The sequence below is a fragment of the Poecilia reticulata genome, linkage group LG6, assembly GCF_000633615.1.
Source record: "Poecilia reticulata strain Guanapo linkage group LG6, Guppy_female_1.0+MT, whole genome shotgun sequence".
NCBI classification, from domain to species: domain Eukaryota; kingdom Metazoa; phylum Chordata; class Actinopteri; order Cyprinodontiformes; family Poeciliidae; genus Poecilia; species Poecilia reticulata.
This window is the reverse complement of record NC_024336.1, coordinates 24,807,036-24,826,848: the sequence shown is the minus strand read 5'-3', so window position 1 is coordinate 24,826,848 and position 19,813 is coordinate 24,807,036. Positions and strand designations below refer to the sequence as shown.

At 41.1% G+C, this 19,813-nt stretch overlaps 1 protein-coding gene and 1 long non-coding RNA gene across 5 annotated transcripts in view; one reads left to right on the top strand and one right to left on the bottom strand.

Moving 5' to 3' along the window:
- Positions 1-19,813, bottom strand: part of otud7a (OTU deubiquitinase 7A) — a 45,549-nt gene that overhangs the window by 3,302 nt on the left and 22,434 nt on the right. For both annotated transcript variants that reach the window (XM_008412259.2, XM_008412262.2), the window contains exons 3-12: positions 18,978-19,131; positions 16,163-16,348; positions 15,828-16,046; positions 13,733-13,834; positions 11,742-11,869; positions 10,357-10,469; positions 8,820-8,947; positions 8,577-8,726; positions 1,916-2,030; positions 1,334-1,418 (exon numbers count right to left, since the gene is read on the bottom strand). In XM_008412259.2, the coding sequence (XP_008410481.1) occupies positions 1,334-1,418; positions 1,916-2,030; positions 8,577-8,726; positions 8,820-8,947; positions 10,357-10,469; positions 11,742-11,869; positions 13,733-13,834; positions 15,828-16,046; positions 16,163-16,348; positions 18,978-19,062 (1,311 nt within the window). In that variant the 5' untranslated portion in view covers positions 19,063-19,131. The remainder of the gene's footprint in view (positions 1-1,333; positions 1,419-1,915; positions 2,031-8,576; positions 8,727-8,819; positions 8,948-10,356; positions 10,470-11,741; positions 11,870-13,732; positions 13,835-15,827; positions 16,047-16,162; positions 16,349-18,977; positions 19,132-19,813) is intronic.
- Positions 11,800-18,964, top strand: LOC103466583 (uncharacterized). Of its 3 annotated transcripts, none has more exons than XR_533959.1 (3): positions 11,800-11,891; positions 11,998-12,128; positions 18,754-18,964. It is a non-coding gene; the product is annotated as an uncharacterized LOC103466583 (long non-coding RNA). The 3 variants fall into 3 exon arrangements; XR_533961.2 differs by lacking the exon at positions 18,754-18,964 and adding an exon at positions 13,711-14,723; XR_001776725.1 differs by lacking the exon at positions 18,754-18,964 and adding an exon at positions 13,714-14,711.

Below are 19,813 nucleotides of genomic sequence, written 5' to 3'. Positions count from 1 at the left end.
CACAACAATAAATACATTTTAAATTTGATCACACCTTACTCTTAAACTTTTTCGGATGTATTTATCATTATGTATTTATTTGGAATTGTAGGTGACAGGCTCACAAAAATAGTGTACTATTGTAAAATGAAAAAGACAGGATAAAAACGAAACGTTTTCCCAGAAAATAAGAAAAAAGTTTGTAGTGCCTATGTATTTAGTCTACCAGGTATTCTGCTAGGATTATACTGTGTTTAGCTCCACGCAATCTTCTCATCAATGCTTTTCCAGCTTTGTATCCCCTCTGAAGAAAAGCATGCCCTCAATGTAACGCTGCCACCGTCATTGTTCACCAGTGGTGGAATGGTGTGTTCATGTAGATGTGGAGTGTTTGTTTTCTTTTATATGTAGTGTTTTTGTAGCGATAAAGTTAAATTTTGGTTTCACCCCACTAGAGCTGTTTGCTGCGTCTCCTGCGTGGAAAATTTTTAAGTGAGACTTTTTATGACTTTCTCTCAACAGTGACATTCTTTGTGCTAAAATCCAGATTTGTAACGTGTACAAACAATAACTGTCCTGTTGATAGATTACTGCACACCCAAGTCATGAATCCCTGTAGCTCCCTCAGAGTTACCACTGGCCTCTTAGGGCAGCTTTTCTGATATTTTATGTGGATATATATATATATTGGTAGATTTGAAATTGAAATGTAAACTTTCTTTTCTAAGCTTTGCGTATTATTTTATAGCCTTACCATGCTTTAAATGTCTCCATAACCTTATCTTGGCCCTGTCTGCTCTGTCCCTTGGTGTTCATGATGCTTTTTGCTTTCTATTGTCTTGACACAGTGGGGCTTTCACTGATCATCTGGATTTATATCCAGATTACACAAAGGTGGACAAAGTGACTTTTGAACAAAAATATTGGTGCTGGGTTTTATTTAGGGGATCAGAGTAAAAGAGACTGAAGTTGTATGCATGCCACACTGTTAAAAACTATGTATTCTGTTTTCAGCTTAAAAATATGCATGAATTTATGAATGATTTTCCCTCAAAAATCTAACATAACACATGCAAAATAATCCAAACGGTATTGATCTCTTCGCAAGATCTCTAAGCAAGAACTGGAAAGATCTAAAGTAGAAATTGTCTAAAAACTGTTGGGAAACAAACAATTTTCTGGTTTTCCGTGACTCATAACCACAAATGTGAGAGATCATCGCATTCTGACACAAAATAGAACCGACTGACGGGAACCAAGGGGTTTCAGAAACATCTGGAACAAGGGAGTCTCTATAAAGCTAAATTAACCATGACAAATACGACACACATGTGACAGCTGAAAAAAAAATTACCCTTGTTTCAGAGGGAATTCGGATCCATGTTACATTCATGTAGTTGTGCAGCAGGTTGAGTTTGGCCTCCAGGGACAAGATCAGACTGCAGAACAATATAAATACACTTTTTAAAAGAAGAAAACACAATTACATCTGACAAACATATCAGTAACATATCTATTGGAAGCATGCAGAAGGATTACATAAGTTGAGCTGTATGAATGATATCTGCAGTCCTCTAAAGGAAATCCATGAAGGATGCACTCAGAGATGGACAAAGCATTTTTTCTGTGTGTCATAGTGTAGTTTTTTTTGGCACAATAATCTTAAAGTATATAAAATCAAACCCCTTAAATAAACCTTTCAAAACTCAAGTGAAGGCGTTGCAGATTTCCAGAGCCCACTTCTGGACAAATGCGACACCTGCCTGAAATCTTTCGATCTTTTTTCCTTTTTGAAGTGACCCAAAGCCAATAGTCACAGTTAAATCCCAACACGTAACATGCAAGGAGGTCGATGGATGGACGGGCAGAACTGTTTACTGTCAGTACCTCTGTGTGCTTTGCTGATACGCTTCAGCTGGTGATGTTTCAGGCTTACCTGGCTAGCTTGGTGTTGTCATTGTCATCCCTTCCCCACTCCCAGTCCACACCAGGATCCACAGCAAAATGGAGTGCCAGCAGCTTGTGCTCGGAGTCGGTCAGAGGGATGACAGCTGAAAGAGGGGAAAATGCAGTTACGTTACTTTGTTCCCCCTTAATCTACAGTAGCAAGTCTAAATGACGCTGGTTCTCACATGCGAATGTGGCGCCGAAGCATTTGGACAGTTTCAACTGACTGGAGCTCAGGGAGAGTTTGCTAAGAGCAATGTAAGAGGAACCTGAACTCAGTTACCCAAATCCTCTTTTCCCCACATTTTCATGTCAAATTCTGTATTTTTCCATGGTCATTTTTGGGGTTCTCTGTCATCTTCCGGAACATTTTAAGATATAAATGCAAAGGTTCGGTAAAAATTTAAAGTAAGTATTCAGTATGAAAGATTGGATGGAAAGGTAAGACATTTTCTTTAGTCTGTTTTCTTTTTCCAAAGAGAAAGAAAGAACAAATAAATACACATTATAACTAAATAAATAAATAATAACTAAATAACTGCATAGATTTTTTTTTTTTTTTTACTTTGACTTCTCCAGATTTCACAGAAACTCTGTAAATCTTCCTAAGTTATTACCATATTTGTTAACTTTTATTGTCTGTAGGATTTTGATTTCATGTTGTCTAGTTACAGACTTTCTTGTTCATACCTTTCATTTTTAATATGTATTCGTGACAAGAAACAACAACAAAAAACTACAAATGTTTAAGATGAATGCAGAATATAAAAAGTAGTTTTTTTTATTTTGCAATTGAACTAAAAACACAGCATAATTTTGATGATGTTTAACATGTTATATTTGCAGTTTTCTGAAATGTCTGGCTCTGTTTTGTGCCTGTGTTTAAAAATGAGCTTCTTGTATTTCAGTTTGTGCAGAGTTTTATTCATTTTCAAATTTAGGAGCATTCTCTGGTTTAACGCATTTCATGGCGTTTGTTCTTTTTTTTTTTTTTTTTTTTTGCTGTGATCGTGTTTTTAATCTGCTCTGTAGATCTGAAGCTCAGTGCTACAGTAGACTGGGGCAGCGTGCCTTCATTTTGTTTAGTGACCGACTTAAAGCAGAAGCGGTGTTAAAGTTCAAACAGTGAAGAAAGGTCATTTTTATCACAGGCATAATAAACGACAAAAGAACACAGCGTTTATCTTTATCCCATATGATAAACTACTTACAAGCAGTAAAACAGACTTCAGCACCAAAACAGGCACCAGGCCGGGTTTCCTCTTGTGGGAAATGCACATGCACAGGGCAGGAGTTTACAGTAGGCTACATGTTTCTTTCCTCTGAATGTGTGGGAGTCTTTTAAAACAACAGTGTAAGATGGAGTAGCTGGGCCTTGCTGGCCCACATAACGGCTCTCATCAGGCTACCTAGTGTGGGGGCTGTTGTCTGCATGACTGTAAAGAGAGGCAGGCTGTTCAGGCTGAGGACATTCCAGCCTTCCCTGTCAGACCCAGATGGAAGGCGCAGTCTCCTCCTGGCCTCATCAGTTCTTCCACTGCCAGCAGGCTGCTGTGCTCTGTAGGCTTCATGGAGACTGTGAGGAGCAGAAACAACTACCTGTACAGAGTCCAAATGGATGATTCAGGGCCAGTCTCTGCTCTTAGTGCATTTCTTCTCCTCTGCATAAATACAGAGTCAATGTGCTATTGCATCATGCAATCTCTTAGGGCTTTGTAAACAAGTATTTGTTCTATTTTTCTTAACTTTTTCGCACTTCACGTTACAATCATGAGCTTCGATGTATTTTATTGGGGTTTCATGCGATAGATCAGGGCTCTGCAACTCCAGGAAAAATTCACCACACTGGACCAAGAGCTAAAATGAGAGATGAAGTCAGGTCGAACCCTGACTAGGGCAACAATAGGTGAATGGATGACTAATGGTGTTTGTCTTTGTGTCAAATCAGCTGTTACCTTAGCACGCAATACACTTTACAGTAAATCCCCAACACAAACAATGAATGACTAACGGTAATAGGATGCTGGCATGCCAGCATTGTTGACAAAGAGGAAAAAGGGATTCCATTAAGTAGGGTCTTTCCAAGAACAGTTTTGCCCAGACAGTTCTGTCTCAAGACAAGTTAAAAACACAAACAAAGCTAAGCTAAGGAGAAGACGATAAAACTTGCTGCCTCCTTGGTTCCCACTCGGGTCATGCAGCAGCCACGCGGAGGTCTGTGAGGTGGTGTCCCCGCTCCCACGATGCAGCTGGCCTCCCTTGTGTGTGAGTGCGTGCACGCATGGCTCTTCCAGCTTGAGCCGGGTCCAATTTCAGCTCTGCCAACTAAACTCCGGGGGACTCGAGTGTGCTGTAATATATTTACTATCCCCTGTCGGCAGCCGTGTTTTGTCGTCCTCCAATAACCGATTCCCACAGTCCGTGCGAGGATGACATCATAGCCTTCTTTGGAATACAAGCTGTGCAGTCGACGTCATAGCTCGCTGCTCATTTTGCAAGCTTGATTCAAGAATGATACAGAGAAGAGGAGGGCGAGCAAACATGGGTGTGACCCGTAAGGAAATAACTGCTGGAGATTAACTTCTCCCCGCTTACATTCGGGACACTGTGCTGGAGATAAGCTTATTCTTTTCTGATTTGTCAAAGAATCTTCAAGATATAATGCATTGGGTCGTGAGAGCAGACTAACATCCCCTCCCTTATTTAACTCGGCTTTAGAGGACAACAGCACCTTTCTTTTACATGATTTGACTTGCAACATTTAGTCAGTCTTTCAGCTGCAGTGAGATTCAAGAACCATTTGTCCAAACTGGAAAAGTAACACATTCAAATTCCTGAGTTAGTGCTCTGCACAGCTGCAGATTTCCAGGCTCTAAATCACTGGAGTAAACAGCAGTGATGCACATAAACAAAACTGAGATGTCCACCACCATTCCAGAGTCAAGGACAGTACATCTAATCAGTGACTTGCAAAATGATTGATAATTGAACTTTTTATTATGTGACAGAGCAATAAAAAGAAGAATCCAACTGAAAAGTTTTGCAATGTCTAAATCATGTCGATAAATATTATCTTTAAGTAAATTCTATTAATAAAACAAATTTTTCACATTATCATTATATCAGGGCAGCATAAGACAGATAATCTGTGAAAAAATTTTAGCCCCTTTGCTGATTCCCTATGGTGTTGTTATCTGAACAAACAGACTGCCCTATCAGAAAGAACCAATCAGAGCCAAGAGGCGGGTCTTAGCTCTGTCAATCATCTTGTGTATGAGCTGCTCACACCATCCTGATTGCTCTCTGCTGTGCTACAGAGAGCCAGCAGGCAGATAAACGGCTGTCCTGGAATGGTGAGTTGTTTTGGTTTTTGCATTTATTTTTTGCTTGTTGTTGGTCTATCACATAAAATCCCCAAAGTTCAAGGAGTGTGAATTATTCTGTGAAGCACTCTAATTTCAATAAAGAGCTGTGTGTTGGTGTCACTGCAAAGATGGAAAAGTTGAGTAAAACAGTGAATCCATTGAAAGATCAAGACCTAACCCCCACTGACCAGAAGTTAATGGTTACACCACGCTCTCATGTAGGTGGTCCTCCGGCCAGTTTATGTAACCAGATGGGTGCAAGAAGTTTATCAACAGGACGCCAAAGAAAACTTGGGAGTGTTTTTGATTTACGGAAAGGAGCTTGAAATAGGTTTTCCAGAGGGTTAGTTCCCCTCACACGCTGCTGGACTGCGTGAGCACAAACAGGCAGATGAAAGACCTTTGTTAGCATCTACTGAGGGTTTAACTCATTATCACACAGCAGGTGAGAGCATTGGTGGGTTGGGCAGGAAACACACATCCAGGTACACATGGAGTGGAAAACCACTTCACCAGCTCAAAAACTGAAAACAAACAAAAATCTTAGAGCAGCAACTCTCGGCCTCAGTCACCATTCATCAATTTCATCATTTATGTAGCTTCAGATTCCTTACACATAAAAAGAAGGAGGAGCATAAATTGTCAAACTCCTGGACTATGCCTTGCAAAAGTATTTACACCCTTTGAACTTTTTCTTAACATTTACCATATTGCACACAAAACGTTATATGCATTTCATTGAGATTTTATTTGACAGGACCAACACAAGTACTGGAAAATTATGAAGTATGATAGGTAGTTTTCAATGTTTTGTTTTTCCAACTTTACTACTTTGTCCTTTACTGCAGTTATAACCAGGTGTACACCAATTTCAGTTTTCTGGCCGATCACCTGTCTTTAAAAAGCCTGACCTGTTAGTTCTAATTTTGTCCGATACAGATTCTTTTGTTTGAGGTTATTAAATAAAGTGGCAAAATTGCTATGCTAACGACAGTGGGTTGACTATTGCTAACCGCGCACGTGCAGATGTGACCTGGTGGGCGGGTTTGTCTGTCTGTCGGTCTTCTCTCACAGCAGAGCAAAAGGGGACAATTGCTGACTTTCAGACGTTTGTCGAGGTAGATAAGATCGGTGGATTAAATCGTTTCTCATGCAAGTGTCGGCAGATCGCAGATCTTCTAGAGTCAAGGAAACCGGGGCAGATTTATCGATGCAACACTAGTTACAGCCATAAGTGTTTTTGGGTATGCTCATTCCTTACTGCAAAACAGTTTAAGTCGAGTCAGAATGGATAAAGTACATCTATGAACATCAGTTTTGTGACCCTCAAAGCCAGTATTATATCTTTTGCAGCTTCTAACAGGTTTTTCTTTCCCACAGCATGATGGTCCTTCCACCATGCTTCACTGGTGGAAGGACCACCAGTGAAGCACCTTCTCCTAAATAAAATAGGAGAAGGTGGAGAAGGTCCACTGCAGGGAGTGTAAAGTTACAACTAAGCATATGTGACATAGTAGATGTTAAGAGAGTTTAAAATCTTTCAAGAGCTGATGCAGAATTTAATGGTGTGACATGTAATTACTCTAGAAATAGAGGGTACAAATGTTTTTTTTTAGTTATAATTATTCCTGACGTCTTTTTTTTAGGCAAACCCCTTTTGTCCTGGTAGCATTGTACCATATTCTTCCCATTCCATAGATAGCATAAACAGTATTCGGAGCTCAAAACTTACTTGAAATAACTTTCAGCAAATGTTCCAATTCGAGTTTGTCTGGTACAAAAAAATCCCAAATCAACGTGCATCGATGTTTGTGGCTATAACATGACAAATGTGGAAGAGTTTAAGGGTATGAATACTTTTGTACAGCAGAATGGGGTTCCAAGACTGTTTTCTTCCTGAAGAAAACAGTGTGTGTTCAGGTGTCGGAGGACACCTGAACACACACCAGACCAGCAGCCCCTCTTAGATGCTCTTTGCTGAGTCAGGGGAAACTAACAGCAACCGTCCACCTGAAACGTCCACACAGTGGAGTGACTGTTTAGGCCTGAGCCGGCCGGGACTTTAATGCTGAGAGGTGATTTGCTGAGGACAGACAGTGAAGTACCTCCTGGTCTGTCTGGCATTAGCTCAGACAAGAGACCCATAACTTGCTTCTTTTAATTCAGATGAAACAGGGAAATGCAAAAGGCCACGTTTTTTTTAAATCTTATAGTTATACCGTACACCCTGCATTTTCATGAGATTTTCATTTAAAGCAGTGCAGATTTGCATCGCTGCTGCGTAACATGAGTTGCCACATGACATACAAATGCACCATGCCAAGAGTTCAAATGTTTTCATAACATCCTGGAGAGAGTGCAGACTTTCTGATCTTATCGAATGAGGACACTGTGTACCAGGATGAAAAAAGTACAACCACGCACGGGTGTTGTGATTATACTGTGCCATTTTGTCTGGACACATGCACCATCTGGTGGATGAGCAGAGAACCTCAACTTTTGGCTATTTAACACCCACTAAAGTGCTGATTAGTCTGGAGTGGTGAGGTTCTTCTGGGGCTTTGTGGGAGGGACTAGTTCAGGAACAGTCAGAGGAGGAACAAGGAATCCATTTGCATAAGTGTGTCTGTTGTCGAGGTGACGTCTCATACTGTGTTGGAGTGAAACTCAGACTGAGACGTCAGCAGCCCACACGAAACAACGACCGGGTGCCGTGACTGGCGAGGCCGGTTGTCAGGGAGATCCACTGTTGTTGACACTTACAGGAAGTCCGTGACCTCGAGGCTAAGCTGTGAGCGGGAACACAGGGATCCGAATGGCCAAAAACAAGAGTGTTTCCACAAAATGAGACGGGAATTAAAATGTGTATTTCGCCTGCCACAGCTTAACACAATCAACATGTTCTGCAGAGCTCTGCATCACAACCTCCTCCCCACCGTGACCGAGGAAAACGCATAAACAGACACACCTACTGTGACAACCCGCAGCTGGAACGTCAAGTCAAGGAAAAAGTGCGGGCAGCTTTTGCAAGCTTGAATAATTTTGTCAGCATTCAGGAGTCGAAGCTGGCCGGTTTCCTCAACGATGACCACTCCCCCGCTTGATGCTGCCAACTGGCCTCTTTTAATAATGGATCTCAGGTAATTAGGCTGCCATCTCATACATTATTCACCTCAGACAGGACAGACAGAACCTTCCCTTTACCCTCCAATCCTGCTAGAGTTAAAAGCAAATTCCGCCACGCTGCTATGAGAAGCTTTTTGTGGTGGAGGACGCGTGCTTTACCTTGTTCTCGCTGCTGGTCTCTCTGCTCCATGGACACCAGCGCTGAGAAGTGAGCCTGATCGTAGGCCAGGACCAGGGGGGAGCAGTGACAGCGGCTCGGAGGCACTTCCAGAGGCAGATAGAGCCCTCCAAACGGGATGGGAGCAAACGCTGCAAAGGAGGTTCGAACATGGCCGGGTCACTCCTTTGCAGTTTGCCCTGAGTTACGTACGACTGACTGAATGAATACACAGTTTCCCTCACCTTCTCCTCCGGAGTCTCTGAGCATCGTGTCGGCCACCACTACAATCGGCCTGCGTAACACATGGGCCAGCACAAACACATGGAACTCCTCCAAACTCTCGTAGACCGGATCCTCAGAGTTATCCACTCTGGGGAAAGAAAAAAAAACGAAACATGACAACAGACTGATCTACACGAGTCAGAAGACATCCTGTCCATGTTTAATTCATTTTCCGCAGTCACCACAGGTTATTAGAGTCTAAACTCCATACTTCAATTTCCACAATTCACAAGAATTTCTTTTTTATCCCAGTGATAAACTATAAAATATTTTTATTTTGAATTTACTGCTGATATTTAAAAAAAACTAGCGAGGCTCGTATCTGGAACATGCATTAAAAAAAAAAGCTTCGAGGACGCAGAATAAAGTTTGGAAATACAAATATTTTTCCAAGCTTTTCCAGATTTTTCCAGAATTAACGTGGCCCCTCGTTTTCTCAAAGCAGTGCTCAAACAGGTAAAAAAAAAAATCCATAATTTCGTAGTCATGCTAACTAAATAAAATAGGAGAAGGTGGGGGGAAGAAAGGGATGCAGATGGAGAGATGGATAAAAAGCACAGGCAGCACTCTTGAGTGTGCAACCACCAGGGAAACGGGGGATGAGCAACAATTAAGCTGTCAGCCACACAGCCAAATTGGCTCTAATAAAGGGCCTCTTAATATGTGAATCCCACTCAGCCCATTCACAGGCTCATCTCACACTACGACCATCAAACATCCCTAACCTTATTACTCTCTTACAGTGAAGCTTAATGAGAGGTTCAAACATTCACAATAAATAAGTAAATTGCTCCCCTGAAAGGAACATTTTCAGCAATGGAGTCTTTTGTGCTTAAATCTGCTTCGGTAATCATGTAGTGAAAAAAATGACTTTTGTTATAGCATTAAAGCCTTTAGTGAAAAATGTCACTTATCGTAATCTAAACCTACCCCTGTTTCTGCTACAGAAGATTATTATTATTATTTTTTTATTGTAATCAAATTTCCCCTAAACGTTAAATGCTTTTTTTTTTTGATGCACTTGAATGACATTTTAATCTCGGCTGAAACTTTCTGTTGTTCACACGTCTTCTCTTGTTCCACCGGATCGGCAGCCTACCTCAAAGAGCTGAAGTTGTGCGACAGCGTATGTGTGTTTATTTCAGTGAATATGGAAACACGGTGAAAAACCACAAGGCTTCTCTGCGTGGGAGGAGGAAACCAGAGCGAGTTTCCAATCCGCCTCTGTAGCTTGAGAAAAAGCCACTCTTACGTTTATATTTGTGCAATACGCTGCAGCTAAAAGTAACTCAAACCCAAGAGGGGCAGGTTGGTGGTAGTGGTGGGGGTGAGGGGGGCTGAGCTCTTTGAGCAGAAAAGAAAACTTACAAAGAAGCCAGTAGGTGGCACCGTTTCACGTTGTGATTTTGCAGAGGAAGACGAGTTCGATTTGCAGATCTGCCCTTTTTGAAAATGTTATTTTCAGATTTGTACATTCATGTGCGTTGGTTAACTTACCCTCCACTGGTGTTCCCGTTTTTGCTGAGATGAGTGCGAGGCTCACTGGAGGCCAACTTCAGCAGCTCGTTCCACTCTCTTTCCCATTCTTCTTCTGTGTAAACCAGCCCTGACTGCACAAAAAAATCACGGCAATGAAAATTTAATTACAGTTTGCCATAAAGTCACTGTTAATTCAAAGTCACTGTGTGCTTCTTTGAGAGTAAGTGCATTTTTCAAAATGAAAGAAATACAGTGCCGTGTTGAGCCGTCTCCCATTTGTTTACAATTTACCCTCAAGAAGTAAAATGGTACTGATCAATAGTTCTCCAGGTTCTATAAATTATATTTAAAGCCATCAAAAACAACAACAGGTATTGAATTGGTAATAAATATAAAAGCCAAAATACGATGGGATCCCACATTTTCATCAATTCAAATAAATAAAGAAAACACTCAATACCACTTTAAAAGATAAAAAATATTCTAGCAACCTTGAGTAAAACTTAATAGTATTTATGAAATTTCACATTTTAGAACAGAATATCAAAACAAATTGAAATACTAACCATAACTTATTGTTGTGTAGTTATTAAATTTAATTTGAGGAGAGTTTAATTGATTTCTACCGAAACGTTTAGTAAGAAAATTTAACTGACCACCCAACACCAACTTGTTATACTGGCTTACCTTATAAAAAGAACACCAAAAACAAAATCTGCGTATTGAGCAACTGAAAACCACAGTTGTATTTTAGTAGGTGATTTTGCTGTATTCTACATGTCAAAAACAAATGAAATGTTATAGTTAACAACATTTAAACTGTAATAGTATTTTTTAATAGCAGAGCAATGATTGGTTTTTCATTTTTCTGAACAGTAATAAGATCATGTTATGCACTTCACATGTGTTTTCTGTGTAATTATTGTGATTCTGCAGTTTTTTTTTAAACATGCTGTGAGAATCCAGCCAATGTCTGCTGCCATGCGACGGCGGCCCCTTCCAAAACTCAAACCAGAACACCTCCTTTCGTGGAATCCGTCTTACATAACTGGGCCAACTGGAAGACTGGAATTTTCGAACATAAACATCTGGACAACTTCTTTGCTTGGGCTATCTTTGGTGACACACTTTTTCTCATAGATTGAAAAAAAATAAGAAACTTTAATCTGACATCAGGGCAACAGGAGGAGGCAGAGGAAGTGCAGAGGATGTGGCAGCATTGCTTGAACTGCTACAGCACCAATGTACATTTAGAAACAGAAAATCTGTTTCCAGATTTTGAGTGAGGCTCAGTTAAGAAGCAAAAATCAGCATTACTTCAACCAGAGGTCTTCAGGAAATGATCTATTGCTCCACTCTTATCAAAAGTATCATTTGGAGAGGAGGCATTGTGTTCAGCGAACCTCCTTGTTCTGCTGGGTTTGCTGCCACCTCCACCTCCTCTTCAGAGCGTCTCTCTCTGCTCCACTTTTCATCATGGTGTACAAAGATTTCCTCAGCATCAGGTCTCTGTCATGGAAGCCCCACATCCCTGGAAGACAAAAAACACAACGGTAGGAATGACTCCGACTGAGAAAAGAATGCACTGATCCCTGGCTGTCTGTATGTTGTCATTCTTAGATGACCGCGGCTCCTTAACTAAAAAAATGCCCTCCTCAGACAGAGCTTGTCAGGACAGATTACAATAACTCCGGTGCCTCTAGACCTCGGCTGCCCTCAGAGCCCTCGCACTGGGGAGGAAAGAATCTGAGGAGGCTGAATATGCCATGTCTCTAGAACACAAAGTACAGGTGAGCTATTCTTTCTTCTTGTTCCTGTCCTTTTAGCTTTGACTTGTCCTTCTTCAGCAAGATTTTGGAATCATTAGCTGTGACACAGCACTAGATGTTTCCAACCCAGGAACTAGGCCAGTCTTCTGGTGGCAGAGATTTAATTTGTGGTTGAATATTCACAACATTTTTGCTTCAGTAATTTCCCAGTTAAACGCTTCTTTACTTTTGGTTAACTTTAAGTTACACATATGATTCAGCAAGTACCATATTTTCTGCACTATAAGGCGCACCTAAAAACCTTCAATTTCCTCAAAAGTCGACAGTGCACCTTATAATCTGGTGCGCCTAAGATATGGACCAATATTGAGCCACAACAGGTCTAGCAACTACGGTAAGCAGCCGCCGACTTAATTTTCCCCGTAGAAGAAGAAGTGCGTGGTGAATGCTGGGATAGTTGTCAGAACGCTGGTTTGTTAATAAAGTTTGATAATACATTTAAAGCCAGGGGGGGCGGAGGGGCGAGAGACAGAGACTGCGGTGGCAGCGTGTCGGTTGGTCTGTGTTACCCAGAAAGCAGTTGGGCACAATATCGCAACACCAACACCGGGAGTGAAACAATGACTGAGGCAGACTACTATATAAAGTACTTGGGGACCACTTTTTTACAAATGTGGATGTGTAATAATAGACTACGGAACAAATGTGTCTATTCTATGCGCCTTATAATGCGGTGTGCCTTATGTATGAAAACAGTTTTAAAATAAGCCATTCATTGAAGGTGCGCCTTATAGTGCGGAAAATACGGTACTATGGTTTCAAAATGCAAAATTCAGACCTTGTTACTCTTGTTGAGTGTCCCACTGTGTATCTCACTATGCTCACATTCAAATACAAAATTGGTTAGCATTAGTAAAAAAATATTCATTTAAGTACACACATATGGTTTTAGAATAACACTCAACGTTTAAGGAGTCTGAACTGCAAAAATTAACATCTGTGGATTGTTAGCAGATTAATAAAACTTGTGACATCTATTTTTGTTTAAGTTCAAAGTGAATAATACATCTCACCGAAATCTCCCATGAATTTTTTGTGATTTTATATAAGTAATAAAGTGAAATTATAAGTTAAAAGTTTTGAGCTTCTTTCCCCACTTTTCTTGCACACTCATCACAATTCATTTAAAATTCATTGCAGTTGCACATTTTCACCAGCTTTCAAGTGATTTTTTTTAGCTAACAAACTGTAACCACGACTAAATCATCTGAGATCAATGATGTGGTGAAATGTTAGGTTTTTTTTTGAGCATTCTGGACGCTGGTGTTCCTGTGGTAGTTAATCCATCTCCTCACTGAAGCTGCAGAAATGTATCAAAAAGTTGCGCTTGCAAACAACAAGTATTCCATGTGTAAAACTAGAATGTACCCAGTTAACATGCTATAGAGATTAATGCATTTTACATAAATGCCAAGGTTTGTACTTTATAATAGAAAGGAAACCTAACTGAAGACCAGTATAAACCAGAAAGATCAGTGCAGTAGAGGTCTAAGTAAAAAAAAAAAAAAACTTAAAAAAACTATGTTTGCACCAAATTGCACAGCAGGTTTTTAGGTGTTACTCACCCAAAGAGGCAGCATGGAGGAGGCAGTTACCATCCCCTGTGGTGGCCAGAGGAAGAAGCTTCTTACAACTGGTGCACATGGTGGACCACCAGTTCAGACGTCCTGAAAACACAAGGACACTCAGAAAGTCACCTTTGATGACAAGCACTGCAGCCAGCAGACAAGCTACACAAGTGTAAAAATACACGCTGCAGGTCACAGTAACATGAGTGTCGGTATTCAACGCAGAGAGCCACTGAGCTTTGCGGAACCATGACGGCTCTATTTCACAATCAGTTGTTCTGTTATGTATATAGGAGGATCCTTGATTGCAGATCGATGTTACAATGTTCTTCCTACAGGTTAAAGATTGCAAAACTGACATTCTAGGTGGTTTAGGAGAGAGAGTGTAGTTTAGAATAAAGAATCTGAACTCTGGAAATCTTCAAATGATTAAATTTCACCTAGTTGAGTACATGCATCTTAATACCAATTGTCCAATTGTGAAATAAAGGAAAAAAAAATAGAAAGTTGTTTCACACATTGCACTCTGCACATGCATCAGTTGGTTACGTTCCATTTTAGCCTGTATATGATTCACCTTTTTATTCATACAACCACTGCAGTCCCCCGGAAGCTACTTTGAAACACTCCTCTAACTTTTCGAAAAAAAAATAAAATAAAATAAAAAAAAAAGAAGTGAGAATGAAGAAGAGCCCTGAGCACGACACATAGGCTGACTGCAGGCGGACCACACTGCTCTGAGCCTGGCCAATCTGGCTCCATCATTTATTTAACAACAGTAAACACAGAGGAGCCTCTGAATGATTTAGCCTTCACTGTAGTCACAATTAAACTGCAGCCTTTCCTTTTTTTCCTGCCACTTGCAGTTCTTTATTTCTGAGCTACTGTAACCTCCTGTTGTTTTATGATGCTGGCCTCATAGCGTGCTCCACATGCAGTACATATGGACAATTCTACCTGCTAGGAAATACAGAAAGATGCATATCGGTGCATTTTACAGTAACTTTTGCATCGTTTGCAAAAAGAAGAAAAAAAACAAAACAATTTTACTGACTGAAAAATTATTATTTCATATTATTTTTCAGCAAGCAAAACGGATTTGACGTGCGGTTTTAAGACGTTGTCTTTATGCCTTATTGGTAAAATATTCAAAGTTTTCTGCTTGTTTATTATAACATCAGAGTGAGAGGGGTTCTCTGCAAGATTCAAAACTTTTGAGCAGGTTTCTCTCCTTCAGTTGAAAGTGTCAGATGGGATATGAACCCTCTTCGAATTAGCTGTTGTCATCCTCCCTCCCTGATGCTGCTGCTCTGATCTGTTCTGTCTCACTGGGTCAGTCTCATCTTGTGCATCTGTCTGTATTTCAGACTTAATGGGATTTTTTATTGCAACTACTCTGTTTGGCTCCAGTTTACTTTAAACAAGTGAAGAATCAAAAAGACTTAAATTAATCCCTTTTTTTTTTCTTTTGCAAAATAGCTCAATTTCAGTCAATGTCTTGTGGACATCTACTTTTTTAAAATATTGGAACAGTCACAATTCTATTAAGGCCTGAACTTTGACTGGACCATTCTAGCACAGCAGTATGTGTTAAACTAACCACTGCTAGAAAGTGAACCTCTGCCCTAGTTTCAAATCATCTCCAGAATCTAACAGACTTTCTTTGAGGTTGTCATGTATTTATAGCCATTTACATGCAGCTGCGCAGAGATTCTTCCACCCATGCTGCAGGTCAAAATGGGCCGCTTAGCAGCTTCTCTGATTAATGCTGTGTAGATTTCCAATTGCCACAGTCTTTCAATATTTAAATGATGGATTGAACATTTGCGGTAAGGTTTTGTGAACAAACCCTGATTTAAACTGCTTCACGCATTTTTCCTTCACCTATCTGCTGTGTTCTCTGATGCCTATTTGCTCACTTCTGAAGGTAAGCAGTTGCACTGGATTGCAAATGTAAAATTGCATTTCCTTCAACATCACAATGATGCACAACTTTGTGCTGGCCAATCACATACAATTCCAGCAAAAATACACCAAGGTTTGTGGTTTTAACATGACAAAATGTTCTGTGCTATATCCTCATCGGACTCACCCGCCTGTTCCAAAGCCATCATGGTGGACTGCTCTATTAGATCCCTCTCTATGAAACTCCTAAAGTCCTCGCTGTAGACGCTGAGATCGGGTAGCTGGAATGTGTAAATGGGCATCTCAAGAGGGAACTGCTCGCTGGTGCACTCGTTCGCCACCTGCAGCCGTGCCAAGGAGACGATAGCAGAGCTGGCGTGGGAGATTCCACGGGACAGACGCTTCTCTAGAGGCGAACACAAGCAAGGCGGTGCAGATAAGACGTAAGACGAGGTTCATGGGAACAAAAACAAACAAACTAAAACAAAAACGCCACTGCTGATGCTGAACTGGCTTTAGTACCTTGTGCATTGTCCTCCTGCTTCTGTGCACACGGCCTGTCGATCTTGCTGACATGGCTGGGTGTTTCACGTGTCTCTGGCTGTTTGTAGTAGCGGCCCTCGTTGAAGACCTGCGGCAGGTTGGCAGTGTGGACCTGCCTGAGCTCCTCGTAGTCGTTCAGAGCAGCACTGAGGTCCCAGTTTTTACCTGGAGGAAAGAAAAAAAAGGAAGTCAGAGTCTGCTCACAAACAGGAAAAAATAAACCTCCATTAAGTATTCTGGTTCGATTTCATGCACATGCACACTATAGCATCTGCTTGCGTGCAAGCAGATGCTATAGTGTGCAGATGCTGCAGATGCTGCCGTCAGCTAGCTGACGAAACCGCACACAGACTAAAAGTTTACAGTAAACAGTTGCAGGGCCTGGAGATGAATTAGATAACTCTATTTCACTGAAACATTTAAACAACTTGGTATGCTTTTTTTTCCCCTTTTAATTGAAGAACATAACATTTCTAACATAATAAAAAAAAAACATATCGGTCCACATAGCTTCACAGATTTATAGCTTCTCCACAAGAGAAGATGTTGCAGTGCTTTTATCAGAGGAAAACATGCTGAATCATAGCGAGGCTGGGTGTTGGCACGAAAATAAAGTCGGAGAGGGAGACAGAACCTTCAATATGGTGACAGCAATATCCTGACATGCACAAAGAGACACCCCTGGCTGTCTCCTCCGAGTTTTGTCTCTTTAACAGAAATCCCCTCAAGGTTTAAGACAAGCAAGTCGGTTTTTCATACACCACTGTCTGACTTCTAGCACTGCCACAGAAATTATCCAAAAAAGAAGAAAAAAAGAAAAAAAAGAAAAGCACACAAATACCTATGTCTACATTCACTGTAACCTGAGTGTGTTTGTGAAAGTCGATCTACTAATGACCTCGGCATGATGGAGAGACCCGAGGAGGAAGACCTCGGCCTTCCAGACAGGATGTCTGTCTGTGAGTCTGAACATGAATATGAAAGCATATCCCGCTTAAGCAGCAGCTTTTGCAATCGTCAATGCAAAACGCATTTCACGGAATGGATTTCAGCAGCATGAGCTTCAGAGAAACAGGCCTACAGCCGACAGTTCAGCCTCGCAGCAACATTCGGCACCTTAATGCATCGTCTTTAAACGCTTAAGTGGAACGCTTTCTTTCAGAATCCTGATTGACACTTAGCACAGACACACTCTTCTGAAGCATGAAAATGCATAATCAATATCCATCAGAGACACTTCAGATGCGCAAGTCCAGATTCTGATACAAGAGGCAAAGCATGGATCGATTATGGGTTATACCAAGAGTTTAAAAGCTTAAAAAATCTGCGGTTCCTTTATTCATTTTAAAATCTGTCTTATAGAATGCCGGTATAAACGTAAAAAACACAGGTGTGCTCCTTCCCCGTCTGATGCTGCACACTGCCGTCAGCTAGCTGAAAGAAAAACCTTCACAATTTTCCAAGACCAAGACAAGTTCAGATATTTGGAAAGAATTTCCACAAAAGCACAAGCGGAAACAGTGGGGCCACTCAAATGCACCTCCTATTGTTCTAATTAAAGGAAACAACAGCATTAAATCTGCAGCTGACAAGCAGCAAGTCTGTTAGGAAGCAGATTGCAGACTGGCAACCGGAGCAAATAACAGCAATCTGCTTAACTCCTTGTTCTCTAGAAAAAGCAGACTGGTAAAAAAAAAAAAAAAAAAGAAGGAAAAAAGGAAAAAATTCATCATTCTAGAAAATAAGCATTTAAAGCTACTTAGTTAAATGTTGTCTATACATTTAAAAAAATGTCTAACATGATAATCATGTAATGTAATACTAACATATATTGATTAATGTGGCTAGAATAATGCTATGCATTTCATTTAATTGTTTCTTTTTACTACTTCAAATATTGGGAAAAAAATACTGAAAAAATACAATACATATAGTAAGCTATAAAATATATGATTATGGTCTGAAAAAATAGAGCTCCTTTTAATGCTTTACTTGTAAATAGTTAGCAAATTGAGGTAAAACAATAAAAGTATTCCTCGTACAACAGTCTCTAAAATGCCAGATGAAAAATGAAAGTCAGAGCCAATTAAAAGGCGGTTCAATACCCAAAACAGCCTGTAGAGAGCAGCACATGTAGCACAACTGCCTGGTCTTCCTCCTGACTGGGACCAGAGTGCAACAGAGCAGCTGGTCTATCAACGCAGGTCTGTGTCAATGCACATCCTGAAGGCTAAGCTAATGTCAGGGGGCAAAAAATAAACCGAGGCGGGACAATCGGGGCTTGAGTCATCGTCGTCTGAGTGCACTGTCTTGTTTGATGTCTGCTCGTGTCACACATATTCCGCTGAGGCTTCGCACCAGAGCAGGTTTTGGGGCAAAGCAAGGAGAGAGAGACAGAGAGAGAGAGAGAGAGAGAGAGAGGCTGGAAAAACAGGGACACATTTTGTGAACACAGATGAAGATGTGTCCCAGATGTATGTACATTTTGCTCAATGTGAATTTAAATGTAAAAGTTTAATATTTAATACCCGGCTGACATTCATCCACCTCTCTGTTGTCTCTTTTATCAGAACCACACATGCTCCTGCAGCCCTCTGCTGCTCAGTGAGCGCCAGCGAATGGACACAAAGCTTCTCTTGGGGAGTTGCACTCGTAAACCCATCAGTCCTGCCTCTAAATCAGCAAACATGCCTCCTGTTTCAGGTTCCTTTGATTTTGTCATCTTCCTTCCTTCTCATTCCCTTCTTATTTGCCCCCCTCCCACTCCCCCACCCCTTCAAACAGAAAATCTTACCTTCCAGCAGGTCTCTTGCCAGACCTGGTTCTGCCCCCGTGGACCGAACAAAGTCTGACAGGACCGCGTCCATGTCCAGAGTCATGTGATCATGTGTGTGTGCTGCCCACGGTGCAGCGGTGGCCTTGGTGGACGCCAGCCTTCACGTTCTCATCTGGGAACAAACAAAGCAGAGAAGGAAACATTAGAAGCGATGAGGACGCCGCTTTACAGTAAACTGTTTAGCCACACCTTAAAGATCTCATCCCTGGCGAGTCCCTGTGAGAAAATACGAGTGAGATTGCCTGGTCTCTTATTTCAGCCCTGGCTCGGGCCCGTTTGTACCGAGGCGTAATGCTTCATGGAGTGCTCCTGCCAGGAGTCATAACATAATACCCAGCATCAGAGATATCAGCAACAGCCAGTGCTTATTTTTCCAGGACACACCTGCCCACTTCCAAAGGCTTTCCTCCTCTGTCCGTAATCACAACACAGGGTTTGTATCGTATATCCATTTTCAAAAATCCCAGTATTTCCTGACAATAGTTTCTAGGTTCTTTCTTTGTTTTTCTCCTGACATTATAAACATTTTGTGGGCCCAACATCTGACTTATGGGGTTTTATAATGAAATAAATCACTTAAATATGACTTATCTGACAATGCACAGACAACGCTAAAAGATCAGCAAAGGTGGCACATCACGTTTGAATATAAAGAAATTCAAGAACAGATGAGATGGTGAAGAGAGAGCTGAGCCAAAAAGTGAAGCTCTCAATTTACCGATCGATCTACGTTCCCACCCTCATCTATGGTCATGAGCTTTGGGTCATGACCGAAAGAACGAGATCACGGGTAC